Source organism: Galeopterus variegatus, unplaced genomic scaffold (assembly GCF_000696425.1).
Source record: "Galeopterus variegatus unplaced genomic scaffold, G_variegatus-3.0.2 Scaffold621, whole genome shotgun sequence".
Classification (NCBI taxonomy): domain Eukaryota; kingdom Metazoa; phylum Chordata; class Mammalia; order Dermoptera; family Cynocephalidae; genus Galeopterus; species Galeopterus variegatus.
The window spans coordinates 301,316-326,179 of NW_007726732.1; the positions used below are offsets into that span (position 1 = coordinate 301,316).

The 24,864-nt window shown below is 41.0% G+C and overlaps 1 protein-coding gene across 3 annotated transcripts in view; it reads right to left on the reverse strand.

Annotated features, from left to right (window-relative positions):
- PTPRA (protein tyrosine phosphatase, receptor type, A) overlaps window positions 1-24,864 on the reverse strand; it is a 110,592-nt gene that overhangs the window by 16,804 nt on the left and 68,924 nt on the right. For all 3 annotated transcript variants that reach the window (XM_008570645.1, XM_008570644.1, XM_008570643.1), the window contains 4 exons: window positions 14,393-14,483; window positions 12,433-12,509; window positions 5,455-5,491; window positions 1,075-1,172 (listed from right to left, as the gene is read on the reverse strand). In XM_008570645.1, coding sequence (XP_008568867.1) covers window positions 1,075-1,172; window positions 5,455-5,491; window positions 12,433-12,509; window positions 14,393-14,483 — 303 coding nt within the window. The remainder of the gene's footprint in view (window positions 1-1,074; window positions 1,173-5,454; window positions 5,492-12,432; window positions 12,510-14,392; window positions 14,484-24,864) is intronic.

The window sequence follows — 24,864 nt, forward strand, 5'->3', positions numbered from 1 at the left end:
AAAAAAAAAAAAAAAAAAAAAAAAAAAAAAAAATGCCCTTCCTCAAGTTCCTCAGCTTCCATCCTGTTTAGCACAATCTCTTAACTTACACATACCCTGGCTCTATATGTCTTGATATTTCCCACTCCCACCCCCTCAGTGCAGGGTGAATCTGAAGTCATTTTACCTACAAAATCTGCAGTTCTACAGTATCCCAGGTCATGCTCTAGGGGCAAGCTTATCTGAGCCCCTGGAACCAGCAGCCTGCTATGAGAGGCCATCAGGGTGGACTAACACAGACTGTAAACCTGCCATGAGGCCTAGGGCTGTCTCTGTTGTCTGTGCCTCAGACAGCTTCTAAGAGCCAGAGTCTGGTTGGAGAAAACTAACATAAAGCCCAGCCCTAGCACTACCCTTCCTAGGCACTGTGGAGCTGCTGATCCACACATCCAATACCCAGGGATGGAGATCAAGGTGACTCAAGGGCCATCACTAAGAAAGACTTTCATGAATGGGGATTTCTCTCTGGAGCTTGATCCAGAATCCAGGATTGGTGCTGGCTGTGGCCCAGTGATGGTACTGGCCAGGCCAGGCATTGACTTAGGAGCTGCAAAAGGGAAAGGACCAGACAGAACCTGCAGGATCAGCCCAAGGCCTCAGATTCCCTTGCACACCCTGCAGGGTCTCAATTCATATAGCTCCCTCTGCTGACTCTAGGATATAACAAAGGCTCAGGAGGGAGGACAGGAAAACAGGGGAAAGAGGGACTAGGGAAGCCAGGGGAGAAAAGCCTCTCTGTGGCTTTTCCTTAGTTAATAGCCTAAGTCTTTCTTTCAGGTTGTTTTTGAAGCAGGATGAGTTGTTTGAGTACCAGACGCAGGAAACATGCCCTGGGCACATCCCTGAAGTTCATCTGAGACTTCCAGGGCATAGGAAAGTCTGGTAGATAAATCAGCCTGTGTCTGTCTGGATGAGCTATTGGCATAGTGGTCACAAAGGGTAGACAGCGAGGCTCAAACTCAGAGCTCCAGCAGAGTGGTCCTTCTGTTGGTCATACCTGTATCAAGGGCCTTCCTATCTAATTTCTCTACCCACCTCCTTTCTCTCCTTCAGGTTGGTCACCATGACGATGGTAGCTGTGTTTTGTTCCCAGATCATCCTCCAGAAATCATTCACCGTTTCTTCTTTTGGTCCTAAAGTAGCCAATAGCAAAGATGAAGATAACATACCCAAGGGGAAGAAAGATGCTGGTAAACTGGGAACGTCCACTCCTGACTTTTGGAAGCCTGTTCCCACATGTTCTCAGTTAAATATCCAACCCATCTATCCATCCACCCACCTACTAACTGAATGTCTCCCATGTATCCATCATGTACGTGCCAGGCACTTTTACATTATGGGCAAGATGGTGAGCTAAGTGCTTTATATGGCATTTACTCCTTCCAATCATGCTATGAGGTGGATGTCATTAGCCCCTGAAAGGATGAGTGAGTTGCTCAGGCTAGAATTCAAAATTTACCTTCCACACAGCCTTTTTCAGAAAGCCACAAGTAGATTTTAAACAAAAATAAATAGGAATTAACATAGCAGAGAGAAGAGAAGTCTTAGGACTCTGCCAGAGGGCAGAAGGAAACCAATCCACAATGGAACCAAAGAAAGAAGGTTCTAGAAGGATCCCAAGATAAAAAAATTAAAGTTTAAAAAATAATTACATTTCACATATCTGAAGGTTCTGAGAGAAGATATATACTTCTAGTAAAGAGTTTAGGGGAAAAATCAGTGGTAGGTATATAAAGAACTAAATGATTAGGAAAAAAGGGGTATCATTAACTCCTGGAAAACAGGGGAAAATTGTACCAAAAAAATCATATAATACTATGTGTTTCAGCTGTGAATAGTATTTGTATACTCATAACAATATAAAAAACGAATATTACCTTAACCAATAATTGTCATTTAGCTTTATTTGGAGAACAGGGAGAAGGCCATGTGTATACATGTCTGTCTGATTGAGGGTGAGGTGCTTTGCAAGGGGATTAGATGACTCATCTACCATAAGAGTCAATAGATAAAAACAGTTGCCTTAGGGGTATTAGACTAAAAGAGCGAAGAGGGAAGGGAGGAGAGAACTTTGTTTTTATAAGTCTTTCAGTCCTTTTTGGCCTTCTTAAACTTTTTATTTCCTTTGGTAAAAATAAAAATAGTCTTAAAAAGAAAAACAAATAACAACAGAAGTGAACACGTGCCAGAAGGATGTACAGAGGCAGAAGAGCTTCACTTCCCAGGATAATCTCCTGGGGAAGTGACATTTGCACCATATCTTAGGGTAGGTCAGGTGGATGGGAGTTTAGACAGGGGCATTGTAAGAAGAGGCACTCCAGGCAGAGGTGCAGGAGGCCGGCTGCAAGAAAGGGCATGAGAGGCCCAGGGACTGTAAGGAGTTCAGTGAGGCCACTGCTCAGGGTGAGGGGAGTGGTAGAAGATGGGGCTGAAAAATAGGTAAGGTACCAGAATCTAAAGGGGTGTAGGGCAGGCTAAGGAAGGCTCATCCTACAGATAATGGCAAATCATTATAGGATTTTCATGAGAGCCCTGACTAAAGTTTTGTATCAAAAAAGGCCAGTCTGATGGTAGGAATGTAAGGAGCAAGGCTGGGCACAAAGGGATCAGTTAGTAGGCTGCTGCAACAGAGTTGGAAGGAAAGATGAGAGTAAGGAAGTGTGTCAGAGAAGACAGACTTTGGAGACAGAAGCAAGAGGACTGGTCATATTTAGAGAAAGGGGCAGGTAAGAGGTCTAGATGATTCCATATCTGGTTTGCTGATTAGGAGAATTACATTCCAGTTAACACAACAGCTAGAGAATAAAGGAGGAAAGCAGTTTTGGAGGTAAGAGTCATGTTTTAGTTTCTGATGTTGAATGTAAAGCGTCTTGGGGTATCCAGGTGCAGGTCTACAAAATTCATCTGAAAATGTGGCTCAGGAGCTCCAGAGAGGCAGCAGCCAAACACAGGTGGGTACAGACGAGGTCTCACAGAGCATAGAGGGGAAGAAGACAAGAAAGGGTCAGAGAATGCTGGGGATTCTTAGCATTATTCAAATTCAAACAGAATAAAAAGCCTGGGAAGGAGACCAGGGAGGCACACATGGAGAGGCAGGAGAGCTAAGAGAAAATGGTGCTGTGAAAGACAGAGATGGAGATTCAAGGAAGTGGTCATCCACACATTTGGGGAGAAATTAAACTATATTTAAGCAGCAGAAAGAGGAAAAAAAGCCAGAGAAGGAACATTTAGAAAAGTAAGAAAAAATGAGAGAGCTGAATGTCAGGAAATAACGGAGGAGTTTCAAGCACTGTGAAGCACTGTGGAAAGGGTTCAAGAGGATGGGAGTCTGAGAAAGCATCCATCAGGAAGTCATAGACACCCTTAATTTAATAACTGTCTTAGCGCCAGTAAGGTCCCATGGCAGAAAGAGAGAGGAAGAGACTGTACATGGTAGATGGTACCAAAGTTATCACTGAGTAGGTGGTAACTGACCTGGACCTTGGAGGGGGGCCTGACTTGGCAGACAGCTACGAAGGGAGGGAAAGGCAGGGCCTAGTTAGGCGATGGCTGGCCCTGGGGGGAGACTACAAGGGCAATGAGGACCTGAGGCTTTCCCCGACTACCTTATTTTACCTCTACCTCTATTTAGTTTATATTATTTTATTTCTGTCACAGTACTGCCCAACAGAACTTTCTGTGATGATGGAAATGTTTTATATCTATGACAACAATAGCCTCTACTAACATATGGCTATTAAGCCTTAAAATGTGACTAATATGATTTAGAAACTGAATCTTAAATTTTATTTAATTTTAACTAAAAATTTAATTTAAACAGGGCCAGCCCCATGGCGTACTCAGAAGAGTGCAGCGCTGGGAGTGCAGCGACGCTCCCGCTGCGGGTTCGGATCCTATATAGGACTGGCCGGTGCGCTCACTGGCTGAGCGCAGTGTGGGTGACACCACACCAAGGGTTGCGATCCCCTTACTGGTCATGAAAAAAGACAAAAACAAACAAACAAACAAAAAAATTTAATTTAAACAGCCACATGTGGATATTGTAATGAATAGCAGAGCCACTTACCAAAATTTCAGTTAATATATTTATGTGCTGCAAACTTTCCTGTATCAACTAAAGGTTCCAAAAAGGCAGGAACCATATCTTGTTTTATTCCCCTACATCCCCATCTCTCAGGCTGGCACATAATAGATGATCAATAAATATTTGTTGAATGACTGAATAAATCAGCTTTGGTAGACCACATTAAAATAAATTACTTTTTAAATTTTTTTTATTTTGAATTTTCCCTTTTTAATGAAAAGGCACCTATAACACAGGTCAATACAGTACAGACAGCACAGAGAGCCCCAGAACAAGCCTAAAAATTGCTTCAAAATAAAAACCAAGATGATGTTTTCACATATTGTGTGTGTGTGTATGTATATTTATTTATGTTTATATAATGGTACAAAATGGCTAGCAATATGGCCATGGATGGAGGGAAGAAGTAGGCTGGCCTGTGGAGTTCACCTTGGAAAGCTAGTGGTGGAGGTGGGAGAAGAGAGGGCTGGGGAGGGCACTGGGCCCTCTGCAGTCTGACCCCTCTCTCCCCAGGGCAGATAACCTAGAGTCTGACAGTTTTGGGAGTCTTGGGACAGGGTGGCAAATATATGGCAGGATGGAGGGCAGATGGTCCTCCCTGAACAGAGGCCCTGACGAGGCCCCTGGGAGGTGCTGGGTTGGGGAGCAGGAGCCTGCAGCCAGCCCCAGAGGAAGGAAGCACTTGACCTGGGTGGCAGTAAACTGAGGACAGCACCAGACTGGAAGAGGTTCAATTATTTTTAATGCTGCAAACATCAAGATATTTTTTGCTAGGATCCCAAGAGTGAAAACACTTGTTAGAAAGGCAGGTTATGGAAATGTGTTTAGAGCACATACAGAACATTGGGTCCCTGATCTAAAGGTTCCTAGACACTTATCTGCAAATAACAGGGGTCCTCAGATCCATGAGTTGGGGGAGGAGAAGCAGCAGCCTGGAACCTGTGAGGTGGTTGATTCTCTCTGGAGACTGACTCAAACTCAAACGCTAAACAGTCTGGCTAGAACCTAAAGTTAACTGGTCCCAAGGACTGAGGGCCTCATTAGACTGTGCTTTGTGTGTGTATGTGTATAGCCCTTTCCAGTCTTTTTAATACACATACATGAAAGGACTTCTTTTAAAGAACCCCTGGATACTAGGTCATCAAGATGAAGACCCCTAGTTGTAAACCTGTAAGGTAAATTACATTCCTTTCAGATAGCAATAATTACAGAAAAGCTACTGCATTCTGATTAATCCATTTAGCATTTGGAAGAAAAAACCTAAACGCATTATGTTGGTTATGCCCAAGATTATGGTTAAGCCCAAGAATAAAAAGTTGTCATAACTTTACCTTGTGCAGCAATGAATTTGTTCTTTTCTTGGTAGCCCTGGGATGGAAGGATGGGGGAGAAAAAGAAACTGAAAACCAAATGAATAGGAATGAATTCCTCCAGTCTGACTCCCAACCAACTAAGTCTCCCTTGTGAAAAGGTCCAGGCAGTTAACAAGGATTTCCATTCTAGAAATTCCCAAGGGATTAGCTTTGGAGACAGGAATAAAAGATTACAAAACTCAAATGGTATAGGTAGTCCTCTCAAAATGAACTATTAATGAATACTAGTAAAAGAATACCCAAATACCAACTCCTAGGCTTGACCATGTTTCTGATGCTTTATCAGCAGCTGACAACGCAGGTTTCAGTGTTACAGATAAGAATCCTCCAAGGCAGAAGTATATGAGGTAGTTCCAGGGATGAAGCTGGGCCCACACTGAGAAGGGTTATTTTCTTGAGGATGCTTTACCCACGTGCAAAGGCTTTCTGGGAATAGCTTGTGGGTATGGTAGAACAGTTCCTTGTGTTTGACAACAGGCTCCTCCGTTACAGGTGGTGGGAGACAAGAAGCAAAAGAGCCTCTGAAAAACTAACAACTGGCAGTAATGTTCTTTATCCATCTTTATTGTTTTAGTTATACAACTTTTCAACCTCATGTTTAAATGTAGTGTTCACTTAAGAAGTCCTAGGTAAGTGAAAAGTCGTTTGGTTTATGGACTGTGGGTCACCCTCTGCCCCCCTCAAACAGCAATAAGATGGGCATCAAGGGAAGCAGCTTCATCGATGGGACACCATGTCATCCCAAGGTGACAATGGGAAATACAGTGTGTAAGGCAGTGGCCAAATAAAGGAAGAGACCTAAATCTCAGAAGCCTTTTCCTGTTCCAGTTCAAACAAGGGCAGGGCAGGGTTGCTTCCCAACACAGAAGGAGAAAACTTTAAGCCTCAGAGATAGACATGTTTAGAGTCAGCAACAGGAAATTTATTAAAATTTTTATTGAGGAGAGAAATTTAGGTTTTAACAAATGTTTTTAATCATCAGAAGATGGAAATTAAGACAGCCTTAATTCAGGATGCTGAATCGCTTATAACACTAAACTTGTAATTAAAACTGAGCTCTTAAGAGTATGTTAAGCATGTCATATTCCTGTGCCATGAGAAGTCACTGTTAAATTCTCATCGAAGCATGTGGATTATGAAAAACCTGAAAACACAGTCAGAAGGCCCATCCCCAAAGTGTTTCCTGTCCCATCTTTCAGGAGTGGATCATATGCTCCCCACAAAAGAATGCCTATATAGTGACATGGTGGCACTGCTTAATCAGTAAGGTGAAACAACAACCTGGCAAAACTACTGCTCTTCCTTATGTCATTTATGTTCGAGAGAAAGATGAAAAGTGGTTCCCTGGCTGCTGAGATGTCTCTGGATTCTGAAAACTGAATTCCAGCTGTCTTTAGGTGGTAGTTACATTCCTACCAGTAAAAAGAAACACTTCTAAAGAATGTACATAGTCTCAGACATCTGAAGATGAGTAAAGAAACTCGTTCCTATTAAGACTCCAGGCTGGGCCAGCCCGTGGCTCACTTGGGAGTGTGGTGCTGATAACAACAAGGCCACGGGTTCAGATACCTATATAGGGATGGCCAGTTAGCTCACTTCGGAGAGCGTGGTGCTGATAACAAGTCAAGGGTTAAGATCCTCCTACCGGTCATCTTTAAAAAAAAAAAAAAAAAAAAAGACTCCAGGCTGGATACCCACTTGTCAACTGTGCCACTGCCAATGTCAGGTTAGCTAACCTTTGTGTTCCCCTAACTACAGACCCCATTTCCCCTTGGCTATCACTGCCACTCCATGGTTCCTCCACTTTCCTTCAAGATCCGTGTATGATCTTAGGTCCCTGTGCAAAAAGGACTTGGTAAGTGGTTGCCATGGGGTGGGAACAGGGATTAACTGTATGAAGACATGAAGGTTCTTATAGGGGTGTTCTAAAACTAACGGGGCAATAGCTAATGAGCACGAGATTCCTTGTTTGAGGTTATGAAAATGTTTTAAAATTGACAGTGATGGTTGTACATATCTGTGAATATACAAAAACCACTGAATTTTAAATTTGGGGTGAAATATACGGTATATGAATTACCTCTCAAAAAAGTTGTTAGAAAATGTCCTAAAACAACCATGGTGATGGCTGCACAATTTAGTAAACTTACTAAAAATCACTGAATTCTATACTTCAAATGGGTGAATTTTATGTTATATACATTATACTTCAATAAAGTTGGGGAAAAAAAGGGAGCCCATAACACACTCAAAAATAGCCTCTGAATTTGCTTTAGCAAGGGATGCTGTCTGCTCTACACGCCAAGTCCAAAGACCTGCTCTTTCCCACTGGATCTCTCATTTGCACCTAACTGTGCTGGCCACCAAACCCTTCCTCCACACTCTATGCTTCTCAGATGCTCTCCTTTCCTGGTCTCCTTCCATCTCAACCATGGGTGCCTTCTGTTCAATGTGTCTGGTGGGGGCTGGCAGGCACGGGAGACCTGTTCTTGGCCCACTCTTTTCTCTCAATGACTTCCAAGTCCACGGATTTGGAATACCTCCTCTGAGCTCCAGATCAACGTGACCAACTGTATGCCATATCTATCCATGTGGATATCACCCTATACTCTCACATATATGAGAGTACTTCAAAAAGTTCATGGAAAAGAGAAATTAAAAGATAATACAAATCTTTCTAAGAACTTTCTGAAGACCCCTTGTACAACTAATCACCAAGTCCTGCTAAATTCTACCTCCAAAGTAGTTTTGACTATGTTGCTTCCTCTTCAATCCTTCTACAAGTCCTCATCATCTGTGACCTGTTATTGTAATAGCCCCCAATTGACCCCTCCTCAGTCCATGATGCACATGGTGGTAGCCTGAGTAATCAATGTGCAAACATGGCCATGCCACTCCTAGTCTTTAACACCTCTCCATGGCACCCCATTGTCTACAGAATTAATCAAATCCCCTTATCTTATACTGGAAACTGGCACACACTATAAAGTGGCTCATTCAGCACTCAGTCCCACGTCCTCCTAGCTTGCCTTTCTTACTATAGAGGCTGGGAAACTAAAAGCTAAATTCCCCAGGTTCCCTTGCAGTTCAGTTCTTCACAAAACCTGGCTTCTTCCTAGCAGATGTTCCCACACAAGACTTGGGGGTAGAAGTGAGCAATGTGAGATGGTGACTGTGCTAGGAAGATCTGGTCTTTGGGCAAGCATGGTAGCAGAAGCATCCAGTTCTCCTGTAGCACCTGTGCAGAGGTTTCACTATGACAGGCACATGGGATAGTTGTATACACCCCTGCTCTGCTCCTTGCTGAGCAACTATGAAGCTTGGTTCACTGGCCCTCCCACAGATTTTGTTACCTACCCAATATGTTATAATAAACCATTTCCTGCTTAAAAGAGTGGACAAAAAGTAGGCTTTGTTGTCTGCAACTAAGAACCCCAATGGACACACTTACCATTTGCCATCTTGTACATCATAACCTAAGACTGTTCTTTCCAGTCTCTGACTTTGCTCATGCCCATGCTTTCCCTTTTGCTTTGATGTTTCCTTCCATCTTTCTTCTCTTGAACTGACTCCCCTTCAATAGTGAGCGCTACTGATTACCAGGTTGGGCTAAATGGTTTTTCTCTGAAATCTACAAAACCTGGCAATATCTCTTTCACATGCAGCACATTATAGGAAATGATCTACCTGTGCTTTATATCAGAGACCATATCTTATCTCTGTAACCATTAAGCCTACCCTTAGCACACAGTAGTGCTCAAAAAATGTCAACTGAGTTTAATAAACTGTGAAACCTAAATCTTCCTTAATCCCTTCCTCGTACTCAGGGTTAACCACAGGTTTTTTTCCTGCTTTCTACTTTACTGAGTTCATAAGTGCCCCCAATTTACTTCATCATCTAAACTCTCATTTCACCTATTGATAACTCTGTAATAACCATCAAGGCATTATGGGATACCCTACTGTGAGATCCAACTTAAGAATGACCAAGAGAGAAGGCCTGTTTCTTCCTTTTGTGCCATTACCATGAATAGACCTATCTTATCTGCTTACCAGCTTTAACATTCAACTAATTTTTGTCTGTCTTCACCTTTACTGTGGGAAGGAGCTAAATTGGTTATGGTGGCAGACACTACTGGTTACTAACTCAAAAGCCATTCCTCCCCTTTCTTTCGTGCCTTCAGAACCACAATGTAGTTTGGACTTTATTTTATTTTTTTAAAAGATGACCTGTAAGGGGATCTTAACCCTTGACTTCTTGTTGTCAGCACCACACTCTCCCAAGTGAGCTAACCGGCCATCCCTATATAGGGATCTGAACCTGTGGCCTTGGTGTTATCAGCACCACACTCTCCCAAGTGAGCCACAGGCCAGCCCTTGTTTGGACTTTAACCTTCCATTGGCTTGGAAGATGACCATTCTCCAGCCTCAGGGAGGTAAGTCATGACAATTCTCAATGCCCTAGCAGGTGATTGGAAAGGGGGTGTAAACATGTGATCCAATCCTGGCCCGCTGACCCTAAAGGACAGGGTGCCAGAGAGGCTCCTGTGAAAGGTCTGTAAAGAGAAAATCACAGGCAGAAATGCTCCTCTTCTATGCTGGATGTTATGTTTACAATGACTGCTTAGAACTGCTGCAGCCATCCTGTGACCATGAGACATTGCCAAAAAGCTGAGGATATGTGAGTAGAAAGATGGTAGCACCTGGGTTCTTAAGGATGTCATCGAGCCATGGAATCAGCCAACCCTAGAACTGACCTAAATCTGCCTTCATACTATATAAGATAAATAAATGTTTCCACCTAGGCCACTTTTACTTGGGTATTCTCTGACTTGCAGCTGGACACACTCTACCTGATAGGGCTATACTCTTCTGCATATTCTAAAGTCAACCTGTTCCTCCTGATCTCATTATGATCCTTGATGTAAGTCCTAGGAATTCTAGCTGATTACTAGCCTCTGTTTTCCTTATCTACCACAGCAACTATTTCTCTAATGAAGGTCCTTTTCCTTCCAACTACAAATATGTGGTCATCACTGTTAAACACACATACAGGAACTTAACTTTAGCAAATCCATTCCAGTGAGGATGCCTGGGCTGCCCCATTTCTGAAGTCCATCTGATAGCCTATTTTTTGGTCACAACCTCCTGTTCTTCACCTTTCTCCTTGTCTTATGCTGCTCTTTCACTTTCTTAAGATCTCCAGTTCCTTGATCCCACCACCTTTTCTAGTACATTAGTTCATTCCTAACAACATCCTCATACTTCTTTTCTTTTCTCTACTGAAGCTGAAGGCCTTGGCTGACTACCTGAAGCAGCAACTGAGATTCCCTAGAGCCTTTGTCTGAATACCACATGTTCTCTGCATTTATCACCAATCCCAGGGTGCAGCTGGAGAAAATTACACACCTTAGTCTCCATCCATCAATGATTTCCCATTGTAGATATGCCATCATTGCAGCTAGTCATGCCCTTTTCTTTCCCTCTTCAGTATCCTTTCTTATGGACCTCAGCAGTTATTCTTAACTTTCACTACTCTCATATCACAGTCCCATCCTCTTCTTTCAGCAGATAACCATGACTTTACTTCATAGAGAAAACAGACGAGTTCTCTCAACTTGCTTTACCCACACCTACAAATCGTCTCTATTCTATACCCTCCTATACCACCAACCTCAAAGGAAGAACTGTACCTTCTTATGTTCAATACTAATCTCTCCATAAGCATTCTTTTTTTTCCCTTGTGGTAAAATATAACATAAAATTCAGTTTTAGCCATTTTTAAGTGTACAGTTTTGTGGCTTTAAGTACATTCTCATTATTGTGCAACCATCCCCACCATCCATCTCCAGAACTTTTTCATCTTCCCCAACTGAAACTCTATACCCTTTAAACACTAACTTTTCATTCCTCCCTCTCCGAGCCCCACCACTATTCTACTTTCTGTCACTATGAATTTGACAGCTCTAAGTACCACATATACATAGAATCAGACAGTATTTATCTGTCTGTGACTGGCTTATTTCACTTAGCATAATGTCTTCAAGGTTCATTCATGTTGTGCATGTGCCAGAATTTCCTTCCTTTTAAAGGCTGAATAATATTCACCCTGTATGAATATACCACATTTTGTTTATCCACTCCTCCGTCATAGACACTTGGGTCTCTTCCACCTTTTGGCTGCTGTGGATTAAGCTGCTATGAACATGGGTGTGCAAATTTCATTAGCTGTCTTCTCCACATACATCCTGTGTCAGGAGTCAGGCTTGCCCTTGCTAGCTTTCTCTCTTTTTTCGAACTCACTCTGTTGGCTCCTTCCTTGCCAGCCTATAAAATTCTATAAAAGGCTTCCTTGCAGCCTATAAAACATTCTCAAGTCTCTCACACCATCTCCATAAACATTCTCAAAATCACCCCTAAAAACCTCCTCCCAGTATCAGCTCTTCCCTCAGGCCCTGGCTCATAGTAGACATGACTAACCAGACTTTACCTGGTGTCAGTTATTCTTGCCCTGTTCTCCCTTATTTTAACAATTGAGGGCATGAACTGTTTTTATTCACAGTTATTTCTGTAAGCTCAATAAAGGATTCACTGGCTCTTACAAAAAATACACATCTAAAGTCAGATTTATGCATAGGAAACCTTTGGGAATAATGACAGGTTAAACACAAGAATACATTTTAAACTACTGGATTGATCTAGAAAAATATTCAAAGGATGGGTCAGTTGACTCACTTGGTCACAGCACAGTACTCTCATGGGTTTGGATCCCCTAACTGGCCAGCCACCAAAAAAAAAAAAAAAAAAAAAAAATTCAGACTCCACAGGGAAAACTTAAAATGACAAATATCCCTCCTAATGCACAGCTGGGAAGGAGCCAATAAATGGTAGCCAATAGTCATTTGGGGGATAATGAGAAAAGCATGAGTTCCTTACATTGATGAATGAAGCATTGATGTAATCAGAATCTGGAACTCCTTCAACTGGTGTCAGGTGGACTCTAGAGTGATCGTCTAGAAGAAAAACCCCAACGATTAATACTTCAATAAAATCCAATTTTATTTCTCACTGTTCCTTATGCAGCTAGGCCAGATGAGACATCTGTGCTTATGTGTACAGAGATACACACGCATAAAGATGTCACTCCAACATTGTAACAGCAAATGTTTAGAAACATCTCAATTATCATTAGGGGATAAGTTAAATAAGTTAAGATATACCCACAATGTGGAATACTAGGCAGTTTATAAAAAGGAAAGTGTTTCTTGACGATAAACTGACAATATGTACTGTTAAAAGAAAAAAGTCAAAGCAATGTATACAGCACACTAATAATATTTAAAAATATATATAATAGGCTGGCCAGCTGGTTCAGTTAGTTAGGATATGGTCTTTTTTTTTTTTTTTTTTTTTTTCCCTTTTTGTCTCTTTTTTACTGACCGGTAACGGGATCGCAACCCTCGGTGTTGCGCCCGCACCACGCTCAGCCAGTGAGCGGGAACCGGTCTCCACATGGGATCCGAACCCTTGACGGGAGCGCTGCCGCGCTCCCAAGCGGCGCACTCTCCAGTGCGCCACCGGGTCGGCCCAGAATATGGTCTTATAATACCAATGTCAATGGTTTGGATCCCTGTACTGGCCAGCAGCAACAAAAATAAATAAAAGTAAAAATATAATAAATATGTACTATATATGAGGGTATTTCAAAAAGTTTGTGGAAAAATGTAATTGAAAGATAATATGAATATTTCCATGAACTTTTTGAAGACTCCTCAAATACACATCCACATATAATGTACACAAATAAGAACATAAGTTTCTGTAAATGCCTAGTGCACTGGTTTCTAATTTTTTTGGTCCCATACCCTACCAATAAAAATTTGAGCAGGTATTTCTTTTTTTTTTTTTCCTTTTTGTCTTTTTTCGTGACCGGTAACGGGATCGCAACCCTCGGTGTCGCGCCCACACCGCGCTCAACCAGTGAGCGGACCGGTCTCTATATGGGATCCGAACCCTCAGCGGGAGCGCCGCCGCGCTCTCAAGCGCCGCACTCTACCAAGTGCGCCACCGGGCTGGCCCTTGAGCAGGCATTTCTAACATATGTTCATTTACTGATAAATTATGCACCTATATTAATGTATTATGCACTTCAAACTACAAAATTTTTAAAAGGATGAACTTTAAAAAGCAAACTTAGGGCCGGCCCATGGCTCACTTGGGAGAGTGTGGTGTTGGTAACACCAAGGCCACGAGTTTGGATCCCTATATAGGGATGGCTGGTTATCTCGCTTGGGAGAGCGTGGAGCTGATAACACCAAGTCAAGGGTTAAGATCCCCTTACCGGTCATCTTTTTAAAAAAATAAAATAAAAATAAAAAGCAAATATAAAAATAAATCTCAAACATCTTCCTTTCACATCCCACTGGATTATGCATATCCCATTCTAGAGACCACTGGCCTAGAAAAATGTCTATTAGATTACTGATGAACTAATTAGCAATGGTTAACTCTGGGAAGGGGTTATAACACTACGCTCTAATCAACTGAGCTAATCAGCCAGCCTGGGGGAAGGAGTTATAAAGAGAACTCTGTAGTGGAATTTCCTTCAATGAGTACTACAAAAAAATCACCACCACCTGCTTCCTGTCTGGTCCTAGGGAAGCTGCTCTCTCTGGCTTCCTAGAAACTTTAGGCCTGCCAGAAAAATCCTGGTCAACCACCCCAATGGACTCTGCGGTTACCCTGGGAGCCTTAAAGGCTCTTTCAGCCCAAAGGCTTGACTCTACTCATGTGACCAACCCTCCTGTGACCAGTCACAAGATTCTATCCATCCTCAGAAAATCCAGCTGTAGATGCAGTTTCAGGTTACATTCCCAGAAACCCTGAAAACACTCACAAGGCAAGATGTTTACATATCGGTTTTTTTCCTTGTTTTCCTCCTTGGAGGCAGCCTCACAGGTGGCCTGAATAGGACAGGCAGGGAGAGCCTGAAAGGTTAAGAGAAATTAGAGGAGTTATTAACAGGAGTAAACACCAAACATGCAAACTACTGCACCAAACCCTGACCTGGGGAGAAAAACATGGGCCCAGGTGAGTACTTGCAGCCTAACATAAAGAATATATCTCTCCCCTAAACAGCCACAAGCCCCTTAGAGTTTACTACCAAGAATCCCCAGAGGTAAAATGTCCTTCCTGTTACTATAAGCACAGCATGCTCTTTATATGATTACTATGTGGTTAGGGGCCTGTTAAATGCTTGCTGGGTCAAAAAGAACCACCCTGTAAATTGTGGTGGGGACATAAATGAAGGAATGGGCCACTTATCCTCATGCAAATTATCATGCAAAGATGAGGTGCATCTCAGAGTGAACCACACAGGAGGAGAGATCTGGATAGTCAGCTGATTTAGGTTCTCTCTAGGAGTCTGACAAGAGAACACAGCACCCTAGCCTCTAGCACCATCTGGCAAGGAAGCAAGGACTGGTGGGTAGAAGGGAGGACATTCACATGGATGCAGCAGTTAGGAATCAAAGGATTTGGGTGAGGTGACATTAAATTTGCAGCATCTTTGGAGCAAATGTAAATTAGCTAGTGTCGGGAAGTATGCAGATAAGCATAAAATGGTTTGACATGAGACAGTCTGGGTTGTATGAACTTGAGCAAATCTGTTAAACTTTCTAGGCCCAAGTTTCTTCATCTGTTAAAATTGGATAATACCTGCCACATAAAGAGTAAATAAGATAATCTCATGTGTGGCACAGAATAAGCATTCAATAAGTGAGTTTTATGAGACTGGGAAGCTAAATTTTATTATTGGACCTGTTCTATGTTCCATATATTCAAAACTAAAGAAGCAAAAGGGAGTATTTAAAAATTCTAACCTAGACAACCTTTCTGATAAGTGATTTAGAAATATGTTTTATGAACCCTATAAATATTCCTATATTTTGACCTAGCAACTCCACTTCTGAGAATCTACCCTAAGGAAATAAAAATCTCAATGTTCAAATTATTTACTTCATCATTATTTAGAATGAACTAAAACTGAGAACAACCTTAGTCAGCAATAGGGGAACAGTTAAATAAATTGTGGGTGCACATGTTACTTTTTATTTGTTCCTTCAAGAAATATATATTGGGTACCTATTAGGCAGGCACCAGTCTAGGTACAGAGCAAAGAGTGGTGACTCAAACATATTCACAGTTTTTGCCCTCATAGACAACACAAACTTGTGGGTGAAAGACAAACATTAAACGAATAAAACAAATATGTAATTACATACCATGATAAATGCAATGAAAGAATAGAATGCTATTAAAGTATCAGAAAAGGTCAAATTTAGATTAAGGGTAGGTCTCTATGAGGAAAGATGAGTGTGGAAAAAAGGACTCCACACACAGAAAGAACAGCATTTGTGATAACCCAGAGGCAGGAGAAAGCTTGACTGTGTGAGGAGCTGGACAGCCAGTGAGGGTATAACGCAGAAGACGATGCTGGTGGGAATGGTGGAAAAAGTGGAAGGCAATGAGCCTGGCAAGGTCGGATCATTCATTTCCATGTAAGTCCTTGTACAGGGAGTTAGGATTTTATTTTAGGTGCATAGGGAAAGCACTGAAGGTTTTAAAAGTGTGATCAATCTACATGTTGAACAATCACTGGTTGCTATGTGGAAAACAGCCTGGAAGGGGCAAGAACAGAAGCCTGGATAAGAAGCATGGGAAGGTGATGGCACAAGGAAATGAATGCACTTGAGTTATATTCTGGAGTTAGGAAGACTAGATTTGGAGGTGGACTGAAGTGAATGTGTATTGGGGAGAGAAAGAGACAGGATTGAAGGATGACTCTCAGGTTTTTGGCTTTGATAATTAAACAAATGTATGATGAAATAAAGGAAATCCTAGCCCAAAGGGAACACATTTTGCCAGATGGAAGCAAGAGCTTTAAGAAGGGAGCAAATATATTTCCTGGGAATCAGCATAATAGTGGTAGGCGAAATTAAAGTGAAAGACCCAAAGATAAGGGGAGTCAGGGTTTCACAGCCCATCTACCCTCACCTATTCAAGAGATTTTCTTTTCAGAGTTAAAACTGTGGAGGTTCTACATGTTACTTTACTAAGAGAGGCAATTCCTTCTGACCCTATTCTGTCAATACATAAAGGGGTGAAAAGTTTCCTGGGCCGAACTCTTGCAGATGGAACAGAGACCATACTTAAAATTGGAATTTCCCAATTTACCCACAGTTTGCCTTCTCTTCCCTCACATAAGGCTAGATTTCCACAGGTTTTCACTCTGGTTACAGGGCTGGATGAGATGCCAGTTTTTTAAGCCCTCATGACTAATCCAGAGGCACTACATTTCCTGTATATCCCTTCTCTAAAATGATGTGGAGCAGAGGTAGTGATAGCAAGATTCTTGAAAACAGTCTTTAATACAGAAAGATCAGGAATGACAATGACCACCACCTCACAGTATCCTATCAGCATCCCTATCTCTCCCATTCATGATGAAGAAAAACTATATTTCCAGGTGAGCTAAGGCTCCTAAAAGGAAAGTTACAAAGAAATAGGAGCCATTGTTTAATAAGAGAAAAGAAAAGGCTTGCCCTGGAGAACAGTGCTAGATACAAAGATTCAGACAGAAGAGTCTAAGTCAGGGATGAAAACAAGGGGAACCCTATTCCTTTTAGTTTCCACTCTGAAAAACCTAGCCCACAGAGCTAGGAAGGAACAGACGAACCAGAGCCTGTAAGATGTTAGATTCTCTAGAAACACTAGGTGGCATCAAAGACCATTTCTTTTTTTTTTTTTTTAAAAGATGACCGGTAAGGGGATCTCAACCCTTGGCTTGGTGTTGTCAGCACCACGCTCAGCCAGTGAGCAAACCGGCCATCCCTATATAGGATCCGAACCCGTGGCCTTGGTGTTATGATCTCAACCCTTGGCTTGGTGTTGTCAGCACCACGCTCAGCCAGTGAGCAAACCGGCCATCCCTATATAGGATCCGAACCCGTGGCCTTGGTGTTATGATCTCAACCCTTGGCTTGGTGTTGTCAGCACCACGCTCAGCCAGTGAGCAAACCGGCCATCCCTATATAGGATCCGAACCCGTGGCCTTGGTGTTATCAGCACCGCACTCTACCGAGTGAGCCACGGGCCGGCCTAAAGACCATTTCATCTCTTGCTCAAGGCTTAACTGGAACCAAGGCCCAAAACATGTCAGTTTTTTAAAAAGATTTGTTTTTGAAATTTGTTTATAAAAAGAAGTGCATCCATCACCCAATTTAACTTAGAAGTTCTCTTTGGGCCCCTCCTCTCCTTGTATCCCCTTCCTACTCCTCTCACAGGTAAACTGGGAATTGTGTGTTCATCATTAACTTGAATTTATTTGTATCCCATATATTTTGCATCCTTAAACAATATGTTATTATTGCTCAGTCCATTTTTTTGATAAAAATGGAATCATAACCAAGTGGTGACTTACTTTTTTTTGCCCAACATTATGTTCTTAAGATTCATTCAGGTTGCTTTGCATAACCAAAGTTTGTTCACTCTAACTACTTTGTAGTACTCTGTTCATACCAAAATTTATTCATCCATTCTACTTCTGATGAATATGTGGGTTGTTTACAGTTAACAGTCCTGCTCTGAGCATGAATTGTATGTGTTTCTCACACATATACGTAAGAATTTTGAGTATGAGTACCTTTAGCCTTGCTAGTTAAAGGCAAAATGTTTTCCAAAGTAGTGTACCAACTTCTCTTCACACCAGTGTGTATTTCAGTTGTTCTGTATCCTCATCATTTGCTACTGTCAGACTTTAAATGTATTAAATGTAGTTTCAATTTAGATTTCTCTGATTATTAATGAGGTTCATCATCTTTCCACAGTTACCTAATCAAAAGGGTTTCTCCTTTTCTGTGAAGTACCTAGTCAAGTGTTTTCCTTATTGTTATACTGGATTGCTTATTTTCTTATTCATTTGTAGTTCTTTACATATTCTGGATACTCATCTTTTATTAGTTATCTGTGTTACAAATAACTTTTCCCAGATTTGTGGCCTGCTCTTCCATTTTCTTTATGGCATCTACTTATGAACAAAATTTTTCCATTTTTATGTAGTCTCAAATTCATCAATCTTTCCCTTTATCAACAGTTTAAGTCTTAAGAAACCCTTTCCCACTGTGAGATCATAAGTATATTTTCCTACATTATCTCTATGTTTTATCATTTTGTTCTTTATCAGCACCGCACTCTCCCGAGTGAGCCACAGGGCCGGCCCATCATTTTGTTCTTTAAATTTCAGTGCTTACAGCAATTGGAGTTGATTTTTGTGTTTGGTATGAGACAAGTGTTCAATTTCATTTATTTCTACAGGGTTGCCCATCTGCCCCAGTAGTGTTTATTGTAAAGACCATCCTTTCCCCACCAGAACTGCAACAGCATTCCTGTCATAAATAGGTTTCCATTTACACATGGATCTGCTTCTGGGCTCTCTATTTCATTCCACTGGTTAATCTGTCTCTCCCAGTGCCAATAGAAAACTATCTTTTTTTTTTTTTTTTTTTTTTTAAAGATGACCGGTAAGGGGATCTCAACCCTTGACTTAGTGTTGTCAGCACCACGCTCTCCCATGTGAGCTAACTGGCCATCCCTATATAGGGATCCAAACCCGTGGCCTTGGTGTTATCAGCACCACACTCCCCCAAGTGAGCCACGGGCTGGCCCCCAAAACTATCTTAATTACTAAAATTTGTAATAACTCTGTATCTGGTAAGGCAGGTCTCCTCACCTCGTTCTTCTTCTTCAGGAATGTCTTGGCTATTCTTGGATCTTTTCTCCTCCATATAAATTTTAGAATCAGCTTGTCAAGTTCCACAAATAACCTGTTGGGATTTTTATTGGAATTGCATTGAATCTATATATCAGTTTGGGGAGAATTTACATCTTTACAATATTGAGACTTCTAATCCATTGATCCTATCTCTTCACTAATTTAAGCTGTTTTCCCTTAATGTCTTCAAACATTTTTATAATTTTCTCTAAAGATTTTCTAAAAATTTTGTTAAATTTATTCCTAGGTACTTTATATTTTGGATGCTACTGTAAATGTCATCTTTCAAAAAGTATTATTTGATTCTTTTGTGTGTGGCCTATGTATAGAAATGCATTAATTTTTTTATGGTGCTTTTGTATCTAGCTACCTTGCTAAAATAACTTAATTCTAATTATCTGATGAATCTTTGGATTTTTCTGAAGACAATATTCTCCTCTGTGAAAAATTCATATTTGGTCTCTTCCTCTTTAATGCTTATACTTCATTTCTTTTCTTGCCTCGCTGTGCTGCCTAGGATCTCTAGTACAGGACTGAATCTCATTCACTTTAAAATTTGAATCTCCTTTCAAATACTCTCACCTAAGAATCACCAGCACCTAAACATTCTGCAAATGGGAAATTTACTACCTTCCAAGGTGGCTGTTATAACAGTTTTGTTTAAAAGGACCTAACGTCCGTATACACAATTTCTTTTGCATTTCTCTTATAACAAGAAGTGTAAAACTCAAATGCCAGCTGGCACCTTCTCTGCCCCTTCCAAAGCTAGAATCTCCAGCTCCCTGGATTGTTGAATTCCAAAGCCCTTGCCACAGTTCCTGCTAATTCCCATAGGACTTTGGCACTGACTCATTTAGAGACAACTCATCAATGTAGACGCTATTTCAGCTCTGCCTCAACTCAGATGCCACATTCAATCCCATCACTAGATGACACACACAAGCTTTCTTCACCTGACAATCCAAGAATTGAATTGTATTAATAAGGATGTGGGGTCCTGAGGACGGGGTTCACAACTCACAGTGCACAGATGTGACTATCTCACTGGCTCCACCTCTTTCCCTTTTTTCTCTCCTATCCCTTCCTCTCAGGAGTTAACAAAAAAAAACTTTTTTTTCTTTTTAAACCTTGAACATGCTTTAGGGATCTCAATAAGTGGCTTTACAAAGTGTTTCTTTTAGGCAAATTCAATACTTCGTCCTAAGGCAAAGGCTGGTGAATAAAAAAGATCCAGCTTGTAACGTCAGGATAAAAACTATAGCCTCAAACTTCCAACCATGGTGGGAATTCACAGAAATGTTCCACAGCCTCCTTTCAGCCTGTCAAATATCTGAAAACAGTTGTTATGTCTTATGCCTATTGTTCGTTCAGCTGTTCACCCCCATGGTCCAGTTTCTCTCCAGAACAACATGACATTTGGTGATATCCCTTTTCACAGCAACCTGACCACAAGACTCCTGGCAAAGTTCGAACTAGAGACAGCAACTCCTTTATTCTAGATGCTATATATCCATTAAAGCATATTAAGGCCCATTAGCTTTATTTTCCATATTAAACAAACCTCTGCTTTTTAAAATACTGTAAAGAAGAAAAAAATATCTAGTTGTAAAAGAAAGTCAAATACTTCAGTAGAAAGTGTAAGTTCCCTGTCATGTCTCTGCTATCTTCTACCCCCTTCTAGGCAGCCACTGTTAACAGTTCACAGTATTCTTCCAGACTTGAAAAAATGCATTAACAAGACTGAACACATATATACACAGATATTTTAAAACAAAAATAGGATTATACCATGTATATTCCTCTGCCATGTGTTTTCTCACATAACAACGTGACTTGAGAGGTCTATGTTAGCACATTTATTTTAATGACAGTATACAATTTCATAATGGATATAAAAAATCATTCAGCCACTCTGCTTTATGAGAGATATTTGTTCTTCTTTGCTTTGCTATTATAAATAACGCTGTAATGAACACCCCTGTACAAATACGTATTTGTACATATGAGGGCTTTTATGTTAGACAGAGTCCCAGAAGCTACTCTGATAGCATTATCATTTACATTTTGACTGATATTGTTGAATCATCCTTCCAATCCTATACCAATTTAAACTCCCCCCATCTGGGCCGAGCCCGTGGCACACTCGGGAGAGTGCGGCGCTGGGAGCGCAGCAGTGCTCCCGCCGCGGGTTCGGATCCTATATAGGGATGACCGGTGTGCTCACAGCGCTCACTGGCTGAGCGCAGTGTGGCCGGTCTCAAAAAGGACAAAAACAAACAAACAAAAAAACCCCATCTGTGTATGAGTATCTGTATCCCCATACTTTTGCCCATACTTGATATTAATCTTTTAAATTTTCAAATCTGACAGGTCCAAAATAATGGTTTTAATCTGTACTTCCCTGATTACCAGATATAGTTAGTCATCTTTTCATGTTTATAGACCATCTGTATTTCTCCTATGAACTGTCAATTTTTCTACCAATTGTTTACCTTTTTCTCACAGGTTTGCAGAAGCTCTTTATATATTCTTTGTCTACCTGGGGCAAATACGTTCTCCCAATTTGCCACTTTATGGCAGCATTTGTCACAGAGATGTTTAACATTTTAATATATTTATTTTCTGTCAATCTTTTCCATTCTGGCATATGAATCTTGTGTTTGCTTAGAAAGGTCTTCCCCATCTGATGATCATAGAAATATTATTCTACAATAGTGGACATGAATTGGTACGTTTGCCCTATGTGCTATTCCTCTCTTCCCTCCCCAGGGTGACTGGCCCAAGCACAGTCACACTGGATCCATACAAGGCCAATCAGATTCTTTTTCCCAGGATTTTGAAAACTAAAAAAGCAGGGGCTTCCCTAGGAGGGCCCCAGAGCCACCAAGGTAAGGCTTGCTCTGCCTGAAGCTCCAACTCATCTTTTGATTCTGCCAACTCCCCTAGTGACTTCCCAATTGATAGTTCTCTTTGCTTTTTGCTTAATTTATTTGAGTTGACGTCTCTTGTTTTTAACTAAAGGAGCTTAACTGACTTAGCAGTTACTATCAGAGAGTGGGTTGTAGCTGAGAGATTGCTGGGGGAAATGTGGGTGATGTGAACCTGTTACTGGGTTCAGATAAAAGGAAAGGAACATCAACCAATTTCCAGGATGGGAAAGAGCAAGCTGCTAACAGTTCACAGCTGTACAATCACTACTTTGGTTACTGCTTGAGATTACCTGGGATGTTATAGCTGGTGATAAGGAGTGAGGGAGTCCCAATTAAAAGCAGATGAGAAATGTTGAAACCAAGAAGTAGGATTACTGCTAACAATATTAGATAATAAAGCAAGAAAAAGCCCAGCTCCAACATCAAATGCTCACCTCCAAATGACAGCACAAGACTCATGGCCTTTCTATGGCTATATATATATTTCACTAAGCCAAATGTTAAGATTTTGGAATTTTTCTGGTTGCTGAATTTTAATGTCAATAGAATTTACATCTTTCCTGGGTTGCTCATGTGAAAAACAGGCATTAAGTGATACAACTGAAATGATGCTGAAAGGAAATACAGGACTTAAATAAAGTTAACTTCCAGAAATCTCTATCATGTCCTCTATTGCATCTTGCTTTCATGATGAAAACTGCTCCACATCGTGCATGGATAACCAGGATGCAAGCATGGATGATAAAATACACTCTGGATGGTAAAATATGTAAGTAAGGTAGAAAAGGAAAGAGCTAACACCTAGAAGAAACAGCAAGAATTCACTGAGTTGAATCATTAAAAATTGTAGGAACAAACTTATTTGTGGGAGCTAAAACTAAATAAATAAATACGCAAACAAGTGGGGGTGGGGAAGAAAACACAACAATCACAATTCCTTGAACTTCTTAAGACCAGTGAACAGACATGATGTTAATGGGTGGGAGGGGGGAGAGGGAAGGGGGAGGGAGGAATCGGTAAAGGGACATGAAAATCAATTACATTGTATATTGATAAAATAAAATAAAATAAAATTTAAAAATTAAAAAAACAAATAAATACTACAGTATAGTAGCCAGGTATACTATAGCAAATTTGTATTGCAAAGTTGATAGTGGTGATAGTATTGATAGTAATGTCAAAATAAATATACTTCCTCTTTCATCCAAACTTTACATTCCATTGCAATGCCATCTAAAGTGTATAATTTAAAATGACCTTTAAAAAATTCTTAGCCAGAAAAAGATTTTCACTATTTTTTTGGATTACCTAGCGTACTAGAGAAGGTATGAAGAGAAAGGCCATGGCATTGATAGAAGTATAAATAGCATTATGCATGTAGAAAGAGGAGTCAGGAGAAATAACAGGGTCAATATACCTGGCACTGTTCTGTAACCTAAAAATTGGAGAATCTATGTCAAAGTACAATAAACCAATAATTTATGGGCATTGTTATTGGCCTTCTGTAACTGAGAGCTGTAAGTGATAGCTCAGTGGTTTTAAATTTCAGTGTGTATGTCCAACAAATACTGGTCTGAAATAAAGTCTCTTAACAGTAAAAAAAAAAAATTGTAGGAATGGGGCTGGCTGGTTAGCTCAGTTGGTTACAGCAGTGTTGTAACACCAAGGTTAAGGGTTTGGATCCCTGTACTGGCCAGCCACCCCCCAAAAAGGAAGGAAGAGTTATTGATATAGACTTTGGGGATCTTAGACCAATGAGGGGAGAACATAACTTTTGGATAAGGTGAAATTTCTAATTATGGTATGGTCAAATGAATTTGTGCAGGTAGTGTAATAAATAGTTCAGGTCCTAACGCTGTGCTAGTTTGGCCAATGGAAACTTGGACTGAATGCTGAATTCAGCTAGGTGACAATGAAAAGCCAGAAAACACATGGCACAAAGTAGAGAAGATCAGAATGTTAGATGGGCTGTAACAGATTCAACCTTTCTATGTCTTTCTTCACTATGTCCCTGATCGGATCCATAACATGGGACTTTTTGGAGGGTGTATATTGATAGAAAAGCATTGAAATCTTTCAAAAGTGGTGAGTGCTGTCCTCAACAGAGTGAGATGCTGGTGGAAGGGATTGGATTCAAAATGGGATTCTTGATCTTGGTGAGAATGAAAGAGAGTCAGAGACCATGGTCATCAGGGTTCAGACATCGGTGATTGTGGATAATTCATTGTGAAACTCCCAAAAATGGAAATGGGAGGCAGCCAGTCCAGGTCTGTTAAGGGGGTCTACCAAACGACGATGCTAGAGAAAGCGCACCTCTCACCCAACCCCTAGGCCTGGGTCATTTCACAGGCCCAGAACTCTTCAATAAGAGGAAGGTCAGGAAGAACCCAGCCACACACACCAACACTCAGATACCATGAACCTTTCTCCTCTTCTTTCGGTAAGAATCTGCAGACATTTACCATGGTAACTGTGCACTGGGTAAAGAAAAATGCATTTTGGGGGGGTGTACTGGGTTCTGGCCTTGAGCTAACTAATTCCTGGGAACCCATAATACTACTATGATATACTAGTTAGAATAGAGCCTTTGCAGGACAGGTGACAGAA